The sequence below is a fragment of the Vigna umbellata genome, chromosome 9 (assembly GCF_029865625.1).
Source record: "Vigna umbellata cultivar VRB3 chromosome 9, Vumbellata_1.0, whole genome shotgun sequence".
NCBI lineage: Eukaryota > Viridiplantae > Streptophyta > Magnoliopsida > Fabales > Fabaceae > Vigna > Vigna umbellata.
In genome coordinates this window covers 37,077,588-37,091,118 of record NC_142173.1, presented here as the reverse complement: position 1 = coordinate 37,091,118, position 13,531 = coordinate 37,077,588, and the positions used below count along the sequence as shown (strand labels likewise).

At 40.3% G+C, this 13,531-nt stretch overlaps 1 protein-coding gene and 1 long non-coding RNA gene across 3 annotated transcripts; both read left to right on the top strand.

Annotated features, from left to right (window-relative positions):
- The first annotated feature begins 289 nt into the window (after nt 1–289).
- Nucleotides 290–4,497, top strand: LOC148193412 (uncharacterized). Its single transcript, XM_088099417.1, has 6 exons — nt 290–562; nt 682–1,251; nt 1,620–1,802; nt 2,289–2,393; nt 2,846–3,170; nt 4,295–4,497. Exons 1-6 carry the CDS (start codon nt 290–292, stop codon nt 4,495–4,497), a joined length of 1,659 nt encoding a protein of 552 aa, XP_087955543.1.
- A 6,086-nt stretch (nt 4,498–10,583) lies between these two features.
- On the top strand, nt 10,584–12,659 carry LOC148193411 (uncharacterized). 2 transcript variants are annotated; one of them, XR_015782269.1, is made up of 3 exons: nt 10,837–11,387; nt 11,512–11,599; nt 12,366–12,659. It is a non-coding gene; the product is annotated as an uncharacterized LOC148193411 (long non-coding RNA). The 2 variants fall into 2 exon arrangements; XR_015782268.1 differs by lacking the exon at nt 12,366–12,659 and having other exon boundaries at nt 10,584–11,387; nt 11,512–11,802.
- Nucleotides 12,660–13,531: the final 872 nt, after the last annotated feature.

Here is a 13,531-nt window from a genome sequence, read left to right as displayed (position 1 = left end):
TGGTTGAAAGGCTGCATCAACAGAACACAACGTTGCTGGAGCAGAACGCCACCCTGATGCAGCAAAACCAAGCTGCTATGCAAGGTTTGGAGGCCTCGCGTGTCAATTCTGAAAACACGCAAAGGCAATTAATGGATATTCTTGCCGCAACTAGAGGTGCGCCTGGAGCATCTTCTTCAAACGCTGTTCAACCGAATGCTGAATGGAGTTTGGAGAGTTTCCTTCAGCATCACCCTGCCAAGTTTAGTGGGAAGGGTCTACCGGACAAAGCTGACCAGTGGCTGGGGATATGGAGAGAATTTTCAACGCCAAGAGATGTCCGGATGAAAACCGCTTGGCGTATACAGAGTACTTGCTAACTGGAGAGGCGAGCCACTGGTGGGCGAGCGCCAGAGCCATTCTAACAGACGCTCAACAGCCGGTTACTTGGGAAGTGTTCAGGAACAAATTCTATGAAGAGTACTTCCCTGACAGCGTCCGTTTTGCAAAGGAGGTAGAGTTTTTGCAACTCGTTCAAGGTGGTATGTCTGTTTCAGAGTACACCAACAAGTTTAAACACCTTGTCAGATTCAATACAATGGCCACTAGTGAGGAGTGGTAGTGCAGAAAATTTGAGAACGGTCTACGCAGTGATCTGAAGGTTGTGATTTCCAGTTTGTGTATCAGAACGTTTCCTGCTAGGTTGAGAGGGCCAAGGTGTTGGAGAAGAACTTGGCAGAGGCGGAAAGGCACAAGAAACAGCAAACAGTAAGGGGGCCGATTGTCTCAAGGGGAAATGTGAATCAGAGAGGATCTCCTTACGCTCGTCCAGCAGCCAACACGAGTGGATCTCAAGCCTTGGTTCCTGCCGGACAGTCTGGGCAGCAAGGTAGCATTGTATGTTACAAGTGTGGAGGGCCACATTATCGTTCGTCGTGTCCTCAACTAGTTGGAGTAAAATATTGCACTCGGTGTAGGCGAAATGGCCATCTGGAGAACGAGTGCAACATGGGCGGACGCGCAGTAATGAGGCCACCGAACGCTGGGAGAAATCAACAAGGAAGAGGTGGTCGAGCCCAAGCTACTGGACGGGTATATGCAATCACTGGAGCGGAGGCAGCGAGCTCAGGTACGCTCGTCACTGGTACCTGCCTAGTTCATGGAATACCTTGCTGTGTGTTATTTGATTCTGGGGCGACGCACTCCTTCATCTCGAAGGCGTGTGTTGAAAGGCTGGGAATTGTGGAGAGAGATATGCAGTTCGACTTGGTGGTATCAACACCAGCGGCTGGAGAGCTTAGGACATCTACCGTGTGCATTAGATGTCCTATTGTGGTTGAGGGGCATAGCTATAAGGTGAACTTAATCTGTTTACCTTTGAAGACTTGGAAATAATTCTAGGGATGGATTGGTTGGCTGCCAACCACATTCTCATAGATTGTGGAGCCAAGGAGTTAATTTTTCCTGAAGAAGATGAAGAGGAGTTAAGTGTGACGCTCGGTCAATTGAAAGAGGACATTATGGAGGGCGCGGCTTGTTTCTTGATCATGACGCATGAAGATCGAGAGAATGCGGATGAGAGTTTTGAGCGTTCGTCCATTAAGTGCACTGGAGGACGAACGGTTGTGGACGAATTCCAGGATGTCTTTCCAGAAGAGATCCCTGGACTACCACCTGTGCGTGAGGTTGAATTCACCATTGATCTGGTGACCACAGCAGCCCCTATATCTGTTCAACCATACCGTATGGCGCCTGCAGAGTTGGTTGAACTCAAAAAGCAGATTGAAGAACTGATGGAGAAGCAGCAATTCATAAGGCCGAGCGTATCACCCTGGGGAGCGCCTGTGCTCTTAGTGAAGAAGAAGGATGGCAGCTCTCGGTTATGTATAGACTACAGGCAATTGAACAAGCTGACCATCAAGAACAAATACCCGTTGCCAAGGATTGATGATTTGTTGGATCAACTGCATGGGGCAACGGTGTTCTCTAAGATTGATTTGCGTTCGGGATATCACCAAATCAGGGTGAAGGAGGACGACATCCAGAAGACTGCTTTCAGGTCGCGTTATGGACACTACGAGTATGTAGTGATGCCATTTGGAGTAACGAACGCTCCTGCAGTGTTCATGGATTATATGAACCGCATCTTCCGGCCATACTTGGACAAGTTTGTGGTCGTTTTTATAGATGATATTCTCATCTACTCTAAGACGCAAGCTGAACATGAAGAACACTTGAGGGCAGTGCTGAGCGTGTTGAGGGAAAAGGAGTTGTATGCAAAACTGTCCAAGTGCGAATTCTGGATGAAGGAGGTGCAGTTTCTGGGTCATATTGTGTCCGCTGGAGGGATCTCGGTAGACCCAGCAAAGGTACGAGCGGTTATGGAATGGGAACGTCCGCGTTCAGTCACGGAGGTGAGAAGCTTCGTTGGTCTTGCGGGCTACTATAGGCGTTTCATTGAAGGGTTTTCTAAGATAGTAGCACCACTGACGCAGCTTACAAGGAAAGACCAGCCGTTCGCTTGGACTGACTTGTGCGAGGAGCGTTTCCAAGAGCTGAAAGTGAAGTTGACGAGCGCTCCTGTACTAGTCATTCGGACACGTCCAAGCCCTTTGAAGTGTACTGTGACGCTTCTCATCAAGGGTTGGGTTGTGTGCTCATGCAAGAGAGGCGGGCGGTAGCGTACGCGTCTCGTCAATTGAAGGTTCATGAGCGTAACTATCCAACACACGACCTGGAATTGGCAGCGGTCGTTTTTGCACTGAAGATTTGGAGGCACTACCTGTACGGATCTACATTCCAAGTCTTCAGTGATCACAAGAGCCTCAAATACTTATTTGATCAGAAGGAATTAAACATGAGGCAGAGGCGTTGGTTAGAATTTTTGAAAGACTATGAGTTTGAGTTGCTCTATCATCCTGGGAAGGCCAATGTAGTGGCGGACGCTCTAAGCAGGAAGACAGTGCATGTCTCGTTAATGATGGTAAAGGAGCTGCACTTAGTGGAGAGTTTCAGGGATCTAAGGTTACAGTTTGAGTTGGAAACGAACAGCATCAAGTGCTGTAACCTTAGAATATCAAGCAATGTATTTGATCGTATCCGGATGAAGCAACGTGAGGATGAGGAGCTGGTGAAGATCTTTGGCGCGCTCGGTTCAGACAAAGCCAAGGAGTTTAATGCTGGGACGGACGGTATGCTACGTTACCTTGGTAGAACGTGCATTCCTAATGATGGAGAGCTGAAGCGGATTATTTTAGAAGAGGCACATCATAGTCGTCTTAGCATACATCCCGGTATGACTAAGATGTACCAAGATCTTAGGCGTTCGTTCTGGTGGCCTGGAATGAAGAGTGATATCGCTCGTTTTGTAGCATCTGTTTGACGTGTCAACGTGCTAAGGCCGAACACCAACGACCAGGAGGATTGCTTCAACAGTTGGAAATTCCAGAATGGAAGTGGGATAGCATCTCCATGGACTTCGTGACTCATCTACCACGAACGGTTAGGAATCATGATTCGATTTGGGTGATCGTGGATAGATTGACTAAAAGCGCTCACTTCTTGGCCGTGAATCTGAAGATGTCCATGACAAATTTGGCCAAGTTATATATCAAGGAGATCGTTCGTCTTCATGGAGTGCCTTCAAGCATCATTTCTGACCGAGACACGAGATTCACATCTCGGTTTTGGCAATCATTACAAGGCGAGTTGGGGAGCAAGCTGCAGATGAGTTCAGCATATCATCCGCAAACGGACGGCCAATCCGAACGTACCATTCAGACGCTAGAAGATTTACTGAGGACGTGCGTCCTAGACCACTTAGGCGCATGGGATGAGGTCTTGCCACTGGTGGAGTTCACGTACAACAATAGCTTCCAGTCTAGCATTGGAATGGCGCCGTTTGAAGCTCTCTATGGGAGGAAATGCCGAACGCCACTTTGCTGGTTCCAAGAGGGAGAGAACGTGCTAACTGGACCTGAACTCATCCAGCAAACAACCGAGAAAGTTAAATTGATCCAAGATAGATTGAAGACGTCCTTGAGCAGGCAGAAATCCTATGCGGATAGGAGAAGAAGACCATTGGAGTTTGCTGCAGGAGACCACGTGTTTCTGAGACTAAATCCGATCACTGGAGTAGGGAGAGTCGTTCGTCCAAAGAAGCTGTCTCCCAAGTTCATAGGGCCGTACCAGATTTTAAAGAAGATTGGACCAGTAGCTTATGAACTTGCCTTGCCTCCTCAACTATCAAATCTGCATCCGGTCTTCCATGTGTCTCAACTTAGGAAGTATATAGCTAATCCCTCTCATGTCTTAGAGCTGGAAGACATTCAACTACAACCGAACCGAACGCTGGAGTTGCAACCAGTCCGCATTGAGGACGTTCGCACTAAGCTACACAAGGGAAAAGACGTTCGTTTAGTGAAAGTTGTGTGGGACGCTAAAACTGAAGATTCAACGTGGGAGGTGGAGAGTGCAATGAAGGATTTGTATCCGCACTTATTTACATGTAATTTCTGAATTTTCGAGGACGAAAATTTTTGTAGTTAGGGAGAATGTAAAACCCTATATAATTAGCAATAATAATTCTGTGTTAAATCAAATTAATGCACACTATAATCAATGCTTATCTCATTAAAGCCCACTTCAAATCTGCTAAATCCCTCTGCTGTGCACTGAAAACCGTGCCACATCATTCTCTGAAACACGCACCACGTCACACACTCAGTGCATTAAAAACGCACCAAGCGCTGCATGCACGCATGCCACTTGTCACGTTGGAAGTTTCGGAAGTCAGAGTGGAGGTGCAGGTGTCCGAAAGTGAGACGCTCATTCGTCTGGAATTGGAAGGAACAAAAGTGATCTTCGAAAACCCTTCCGCTCACCTGCACCATTCATCTTCTTCCTCAGAATCTAAAACCTCCATTTTTCTCCAACTTCTCTCTAAGAACCTTCATCTTCTCTCTACCATTACTCATTTCTTTCAACTCCAATCAACTTTCTGAAACCGTAGGAACGTTCACGGCGTCGTGAGCTTTCACTGGAACCGAACATATTAGAATTCTGCATCCGGTAAGCTTTCAAACCCTAGAAACCCTTTTCTGAGTTGCATGCGAACTTGATGCAGCTGCATGTTAGAATATACACTAAGTTCTCCTTCGTTCTTTTTGGTTAGAGTTAGTGAAACACTTGAGAATCACGTTGCGGGTAGGAAATTTTGTTTGGACAAGTTAACAAACGTTCGCGTAGGGAGTTCCCTGCTAGACCAGGTAAGGGAAGCTTATATGTTTAATTTATACTGTATGTTATATGTTCTGATTTGCATGTATGATAAATCTGAAGTTTGAGCTGTTATGGAAGATTACTGATATCTGATATGATTTCTGGTTTTGGTTGATCTGTCATGAACAAGCACTGTTTGTATGTATTATATATGTGTTGATTTTGATTGAAATGCATGTTGATTTGGTTACATATGAATGGAGTATGGTTATTGTATAGTTGGAATGATTAAAATGTTGAGATCTATATGATGATGATATTTAAGGTGAATTAAATCTGGAATGAAAGTTATAAAGTTTATAAATTTGAAATCTGGAAAATTCTGTTAAGGTTGAAAAATCTGAAACTTTAAATCTTCCCTTTGATAAATGACGCTCGTCATCGTACGGTCATAGACCGCTCGGTTTTCCTTAAAATAACTAGAATGGGATTCCTTCATTTGGAAAGAATTCTGCTCGTGAACGAGCGTCCCCAATTGAATGTCTGAGCGTTCGTGCAGCTTAGATGTTTATAAATATTTGAAACTTTATAAATAAGTAACGCTCGGTCTTATACTGAGCGTTCGTCCTAAAGAGCGCTCAATTCCATATTGAGCGTTCGTCCTAAAGAGCGCTCGGTTCCATATTGAGCGTTCGTCCTAAAGAGCGCTCGGCCTTTTGCCAAGCGTTCGTCATGATTTGTGCTCGGTCATATACCGAGCGTTCGCTTTAATAAAGAGTTCGGTCTTAAACCGAACGTTCGTCATTTTCTTTAATTCCTTACCAAACGTAAATAGCGTTCGTCCAAACATTTGAAAATTTTATATTTTTGCGCGTCCGGTCTTTGACTGGTAACCTGTTCCTTTCGAATCCAAAGTTCCTTATATACTCAATTATTCTCTTTAATGTCTATTCATCTAAATTGAGATAATCTGACTCCTTATTATTTAAAAATATTCTAGAGTTGATCTTTTATTCTGAAGTCCTTATGATTTTAATAAGTTCTTTTAAATCCGGTTCTAACGTACGACCTCTTCCTTTTGAAAGTTGAACGTCCGTCTTTTTCAGAGAGTGGAACAAAGAATGAAAATATTATAAACATGAAATGTTAAGATGTTCGAACACTGTATTAATGAATTATACGATTGTGGAATTTGAACGAGCGTTTCAAGGAGGAACGTCTCAGATGTGTTGAATGTGAAATTTGGTAAAGTATGAACCTGGATAAGTTAAGCCTCGCGGTCCATCCTGATATTCCGTGATACTCCTCTTCAAGTAGAAGGGGGTAGTCATGCGTGGGAGTGGCAGGAGGCCCTAGTCCATTGAGTACTTCGGACAGATAGGGTTAACCTCGAGTGGCAGCTGGGAGATTTGATCAGTTACTACACCACTCGGGTGCAAGGACGCTTGTAACTACATGGTTCATACAGTCCGGACGGTCTGTCTTATATACGTATTTCTATGATTGTTATTTGATAAGTTACATGTCGTATATGTGAATTGAAATGTAAATGTATGTGTTGATTGTATAAATTAAATATTATAAGCTTACCCTTGCATTTCCATTGTGTTGTCTACTGTCCATGTACTTTCGTCTTGTCAAAATGCAATGATCATCCGTTGTGGATGTGAGCAGATGGTGGTGCATCCCTTGAGCAAATGCTGGAAGAAGAAAATTTGGATGAAGCTAATCTGGTAGAAGTTGAAGTGAAGGTCGAGCCTTAGAGCGCTCGTTAGAATAGAATTGTAAATGTTATTGTAGTTTGAATGTTCGGCCAAGTATTTTATAAGGCTGTTCGTCTTAATCATCTATCATTCTATTTTGACGCACGTTGTTTTATTTATCTAAGGACGTCCGTTCCAGGTTTTCTCTTGTATGCGTTCTTGAGCGTTCTTTTGTACTGATGCCATTTGGCTTTTAATCCTGAGTAATGCAAAGACTGTTTATGTTACTGTTAATTGTAATTAATTCTCAATTATGGTAATTACTGTATTTTGGGATGTTACATTAGTGGTATCAGAGCAGTTTTGTCCTTTTTAAGGAACACTGTAGGTTATGAGTGCACTACGTTTTGCTGTGTGCTTATTATGTGTTAATGAGTTATTTTTTAACTCTTGAACATTACTAACGCTCGTTTTTCTCTGATCCAGAGAACTAATGGCGCCTAGACTTCCTCCTCCTCCCCAACCGAATGAGTCCGATACGTCCAGCAACACTAGGTTGTTGGAAACCGTGGTTGAAAGGCTGCATCAACAGAACACAACGTTGCTGGAGCAGAACGCCACCCTGATGCAGCAAAACCAAGCTGCTATGCAAGGTTTGGAGGCCTCGCGTGTCAATTCTGAAAACACGCAAAGGCAATTAATGGATATTCTTGCCGCAACTAGAGGTGCGCCTGTGACACGTTCTTCCAATTTAACGTTAGTTTAACAAAATCAGACTTTTCGAAAACACACTTTCACTTACACGAACTCATCTTCAACCTCTGAAATTCACCCTTTCATATTCTCCAACTTCTCTCTTGAACCAGTGAACTTCCTTTTTACTGTAAAAACTTATATCTCTTCTCCAATCACGATTTCAGCACCGTAGGAGTGTTCGTCCAGTTGTGATCTTCATTTTGGACCGAACAGAAATTAAATCCAACCTGGTAAGTCTCCTTACTGTAGTTCGTCCTTAGGTTTCTGGAAAAATAGAGTTTTTCATACATGCAAGCATGTATTCTAAGTGTTCTGTGTTCCATGGTTAGATTTTTGTTTGGAAGAGTCAAGAACGTGAGGAAAGCTTAGTTGGACAAAGCCATTTTTACTTCTAGGACAAACTTGAATTCTAATCCGGGTAAGGGAAGTTTATATGTTTAATTTGTACTCGTTGTTGTGAAATCTGGATTTGCATGTGTGAAAAATATGAAGTTGAGCTGTTATGAATGGTTACTGATATCTGATATGAATTCTGGTTTGGATGGATCTGTCATGAACGAACACTGCTTGTATGAATTATATTTGATGTTGAATTTGATTTAAATGCATGTTGATTTGATTATGTATGAATGGAGTATGGTTATTGTGTGGTTGGAATGATTAAAATGTTGAAATCTGTATGATGAGAATGTTTGAGGTGAATTAAATCTGGAAACGAAAGTATAAAGTTTATAAATTTGAAATCTGGAAAATTCTGTTAAGCTTGTGAAAATCTGAGATTTTAGATCATTCCCTTTTGCTAAAATGACGCTCGTCACTGTACGGTATTAGACCGTTTGGTTTTCATTAAAATAACTTAAATTGGAATTCTTTCAATTGGAAATAATTCTGCCCGAGAACGAGCGTCCCCATTTTTGTAAATGAGCGTTCGGTTCAGCTCAGTATAGATAAATATTTGAAACTTTATAAATACGTGACGTTCGGCCTTAAGTCGAGCGTTCGTCCTCAATGACGTTCGGCCTTAAGTCGAGCGTTCGTCCTTAATGGCGTTCGACCTTGTGTCGAACGTTCGTTTTACAGAGCGTTTGTCATTATATTGAACGTTCGTCCCAATTGGCGCTCGGTCTTATACCGAAGCGTTCGTCCTAGATAGCGCTCGGTTTATACCAAGCGTTCGTTCTGATTTGGGCTCGGTCATTGACCCAGCGTTCGTCCAAGGAGGGTTCGGTTTTATAACTGAACGCTCGTCCTTATCATTGAATTCTGAGTGAACGTAACTGGCGTTCGTCCAAATTGTTAATTAACTTTCGTTCGTTGACTGGCAGTGTTGTTTTCTGAAATCAAATCATAATTGGTTGTGTATCTAAATATTTTCTTACTGACTGTATCCTTTGGATTCTACCTGGAGTCTTTATACTTAAAATTTTTCTAAGTATCATCCATATCTTCTAAGATCAGTACATTCAAAATCTTTAGTGTTGAAACGTATTAAGTGGATAAATGGTTCGTTTCTTTTGTTCAGAAACGAGGATGTAGGAGTACTGTAAAATGTTAGTCCCTATTGATTGAGTGATGAACGTTCGTGAATTTAAGAGAGTGGAACACAGAATGAAAATGTGAATATGAGAAATGTTTGATATGGACGAATGATATTTTGAACGAATTATTGGAAACGGATTTTTACGAGCGTTCCAAGGAGGAACGTCTCAGATATGATTGATTATTGAAGTTTTGTAAAGTATGACTGTGGGCATGCTAATGCTGGCTTGGTCCATCCTGATATTCCGTGATACTCGTCTTCACGTAGAAGGGAGTACTCATGTGTGGGAATGGCAGGAGGCTCTATTCCTTAGGGGTACTTTGGATAGAGTTAACCTCGAGTGGCAGCTGTCGAGTGCAATACAGTTACCACACCACACTCGGGTGCAAGGACGCCTGTAGCTACACGGTTCATACAGTCCGGACGGTCTGTCTTTTATATACGTATCTATATGATTGTGGATTGATAAGCTTACATGTTGTTTGAGTGGATTGATTGGTAAATGTATGTGATTATTGTATAAATTAAATATTATAAGCTTACCCTTGCATTTCCATTGTGTTGTCTTGTATATGTACCTCCGTCTTGTCAAATGCAATGATCATCCGTTGTGGATGTGAGCAGATGATGGTACGTCCCTTGAGCAAGTGCTGGAAGAAGAAAATTTGGATGAAGCTAACCTGGTGGAGGTTGAAGTAAAGGCCGAGCCTTAGAGTGCTCGTTAGAATAGTACTGTGCGTGTTAGTATAGTATGAACGTTCGGCCAATTATTTTGTAAGGCCGTTCGTCTTATCCATCTCTGACTGTATTTTGACGTACGTTAGTGAATTTATCTGAGAACGTTTACTCTTGGTTTCATTCGTATGCGTTATACGCGTTCCCTATACTGATGCCGTTCGGCTTTTGATTCTGGATTAATGTAAGACTGTTGCTGTTTATTGTTAATTGTAATTAATTCTAATTTATGGTAATTACTATATTTTGGGATGTTACAACAAGCAATAACCATCAAATCTATCAACATTACTACACTCACTCTCACCCTTTTTTTCTCATTGTCACCATAATTATTCTTATCCTCATCATTATCCTTAGGATTATCATCACTATTCTCATTATTATTAGTATTATCTCATTATTATATTAGTTTCTCATGAGAAGAATTTTCAATTGAGTCCGATTTATTATGTGATCAAATTTTCTATATATTTTTAAATTGAATGTTATTTAAGTTTTGGTTAATTAGATAATGTAGTTGTTATATTGTTTCACTATTTTGTTTCACTCCGGCAAGCACTCCGTCGAACCTCTCTCTCTCGAACGCCCTTTCTCCAACTCTTTCGGCCTCTCTCTAGGTCACACTCTCCCTCTCAACCTTCGCGCTTCTCTCTCTACAATTCTTCCAAAAATGAATTTCAAATTTGAAAGGCACGTCTTGAAAACCCTGCCCACCCCCTTTCCACGTCAGATTTCATTTTCAAATTGATTTTCCGCGTGGACCACTCCCATTTAGACACCTGTCCCGTGTCTAAATGTTGTCAAAAGAGGTTGTTCAAGTATCATTTTCCTAAAATATTGTTCTTTTAAGAAAAAAAGGTTTCTTTGGGCACCCATCTTGCCCCGTTCTGAGTTTCGCAAATCCCTTCATCCGCCGCAGTATCTCACTCTCAATACCATCCACCGCCAAGAAGCCGTCACCTTCTCTCTGTCTTTGGTCGTTGAATCTTTCTCGCTCCCTCTCCGTTCATTTTTCCCCTTAACCTTTCTTCATCAATAATTTAATTTCTGTTTCTATCAAATTTTAATCACTCACATTCCTACAAAAAGAAGGTTCAGGATTGGAGATTATAGAAAATCATCGTCAGCTCTCCTCGCAGGCACATCTCTTCTCGTCGCGTCATCAACCTTATCAGCCACGCTTCATTCTCGCCTTTCCTCACATGTGAACCACAAACCTCATATCTCGCTCTCACAATTTCCTCATGAACGAAGCCTCCGAGTCATTTTTCTCATGAGATTCTTCACCTCAGAATCTCAAACTCCTCACGTCTGCCAGATCCACCGAACCACATATTCGTCTCTGCTTCACGACCATTCTCCACCGATTAGATCCTTTATCACCGACTAAAATCACTTCAAGTCATGGAAAACAGTGCGAAGCATTTAGATGATGACATTATCAAGGAAGAGTAGGTTTTTTTAAATTGTTCCTCTTCCTTGAACGTGCATCAATTTGTGTTTGCTTCAAATTTTCTGATACGCAAGTAATAAACTGGAGCCTTTATCTTTTAAAAATCTTGTCGTTTTTCGCAGAGAATCGCCTAAACTTGCGGCGTTGTTGAAAGAGGTGAAGGAAGGGCTCGATACTGGGAGGCTTAAAGTTCAATCTTTAACTGCCAAAGTGGGTGGCTCTTTTTTCAATTTAAGTAATTTTTTTTAAGGACTCCGTTAACGTCATTTCAAATTCATATAATATTAAGATTTAAAAGAAGTTTTTCTGTTGTTTGGACATGAAGTTTCGCAATTTGGGCCTTTTTGGGATTCTATAAGTTTTCTTGTTATAGCTAAATATACCCTGATATCAATGAATGATATGATTATTATTATTGTAGACTACTTTTTTGAACTTCATATACGAAATTTTGTTTAAGTCGAATTATGTGGATGTGGTTTATGTATTGTTGCATCTGCATTGCATATGACCAACCAAATTATTTGATGATTGCTCTAATATCCACTGTGTGTAATAAAAAATTATTTAAATAAACTAATGTCTTATTCCTCTGGAGTAAGCGTGTAGAGTTGGTTATTTGTCGACTAGTTTTGTAATTTTCGAACCAATTTTTGGTCATGGAGAGTTATACTATATGTACAGTTGTTTACTGATAGTTCTGAGCTGTGTGCTGAACACAGTAATAAAAGTGATACTATGATACCCGCACAATACGAAATAAAGTTAAAAATGCCCCTTGAGGGAATTTGCTCACCACCAACACAAATTTTGTATGTATTTGAAAATTTGAGTTTTATCCATCAACAGATACACACTTTCCCCTCCCTTATGCTTGGCTTTTAATTTGAAAAAGGACTTTTTAGTGTATGCATTATCAACCAACGTGATTGCATTGTACTGTTACAGAGAACTAACAATTTTGGCTTCTTTGCAGAGGAAACACTGAAGGAGGAGATTTAGGATTTTGACCTAATGGGTTATGGGAGACTGACCACCGCATGCTGTTGGAGGAAGTAATATTAGGTTGAATGCAAAGGAAATGTAACAGCTAGTGTTGGGTATTGGGGAATTCCTTCATGTTTGTAGATTTATGTTTGTAGGTTTATTTTTGTACTTTATTGCCATCCTAATTAGCTGGTGCCCAATGGGGAACGTGGATTGGAGATTTTGGAAGCGATGAAATAGTGTTTTTTGGTTTATTATTACCATTGCACATCCAATTATGTGATGCACGTCTTTTTTGGTTTTACCTTTATGTCCGAGTGGATTGCATATTTTTTAGTTTGTTATTTCACGGGTCTAGGCCATTGGTTGGTTCTTTTGTACATGACCCAATAGTTTCTCGTATTGTGCTAGATGATAATCAAATATAAGAGTTAGTTTGATAGTCATGAGAAGATAACACCATATAATAAGATTTTGATAAACATTTAATATTTGATGTATATCATAATTAAAACACAAATATGTTGCAAGATTGGAGGCAATAATAATGGTGGTTATAATGATAAATATAAAGTTTAATTAAGTTAAAAGTTTTTTTTAATTGTTTTCATAAATAAAATTGTTAAATATTTAAAATTTTATATTTTTGAATTAGGTGACTTGATTGTTATTTAGTATTGTCATTTGTTTGGTTATTTGTGTTAATTATTAATAAATGTGAAATTTTGAAGTTAATACAATATGATATTATGATTAAGGTAAAATTATAAATGATTTTTATTAAAACTCTAATTTAGAACATACTGGATGATGAAAACCCGTTGTTATTACTTACATCAATAATCATAGTAACGATGATTTTTGTAGGTTATGAAAATCATTAGAGAAAATTACAACTTCATTATTTAACATGTTTTAATGAAAATATAAAAGTAACTAATATTATTTTTAATTAATTATAATAACTAACATTTCTTAACAGGTAGACATAAATAAACAAAATAGTGAAACAATATAACAACTACATTCTCTAATTAACCAAAACTTAAATAACATTCAATTTAAAAATATATAGAAAATTTGATCATGTAACATCCCAATAAATAGTAATTACCATTAATCAGAACTAATCACATTTACTGAAATTACAGTGCA

Coding starts and splice junctions, on each gene's coding strand:
- LOC148193412 (XM_088099417.1), top strand. CDS start 290: ATGGAGAGAATTTTCAACGCCAAGAGATGTCCGGATGAAAACCGCTTG. Junction 563..681: donor CCAACAAGTTTAAACACCTT/GTCAGATTCAAT, acceptor GTTTCCTGCTAG/GTTGAGAGGGCCAAGGTGTT. Junction 2,394..2,845: donor GTCCGCGTTCAGTCACGGAG/GTGAGAAGCTTC, acceptor AACATGAGGCAG/AGGCGTTGGTTAGAATTTTT.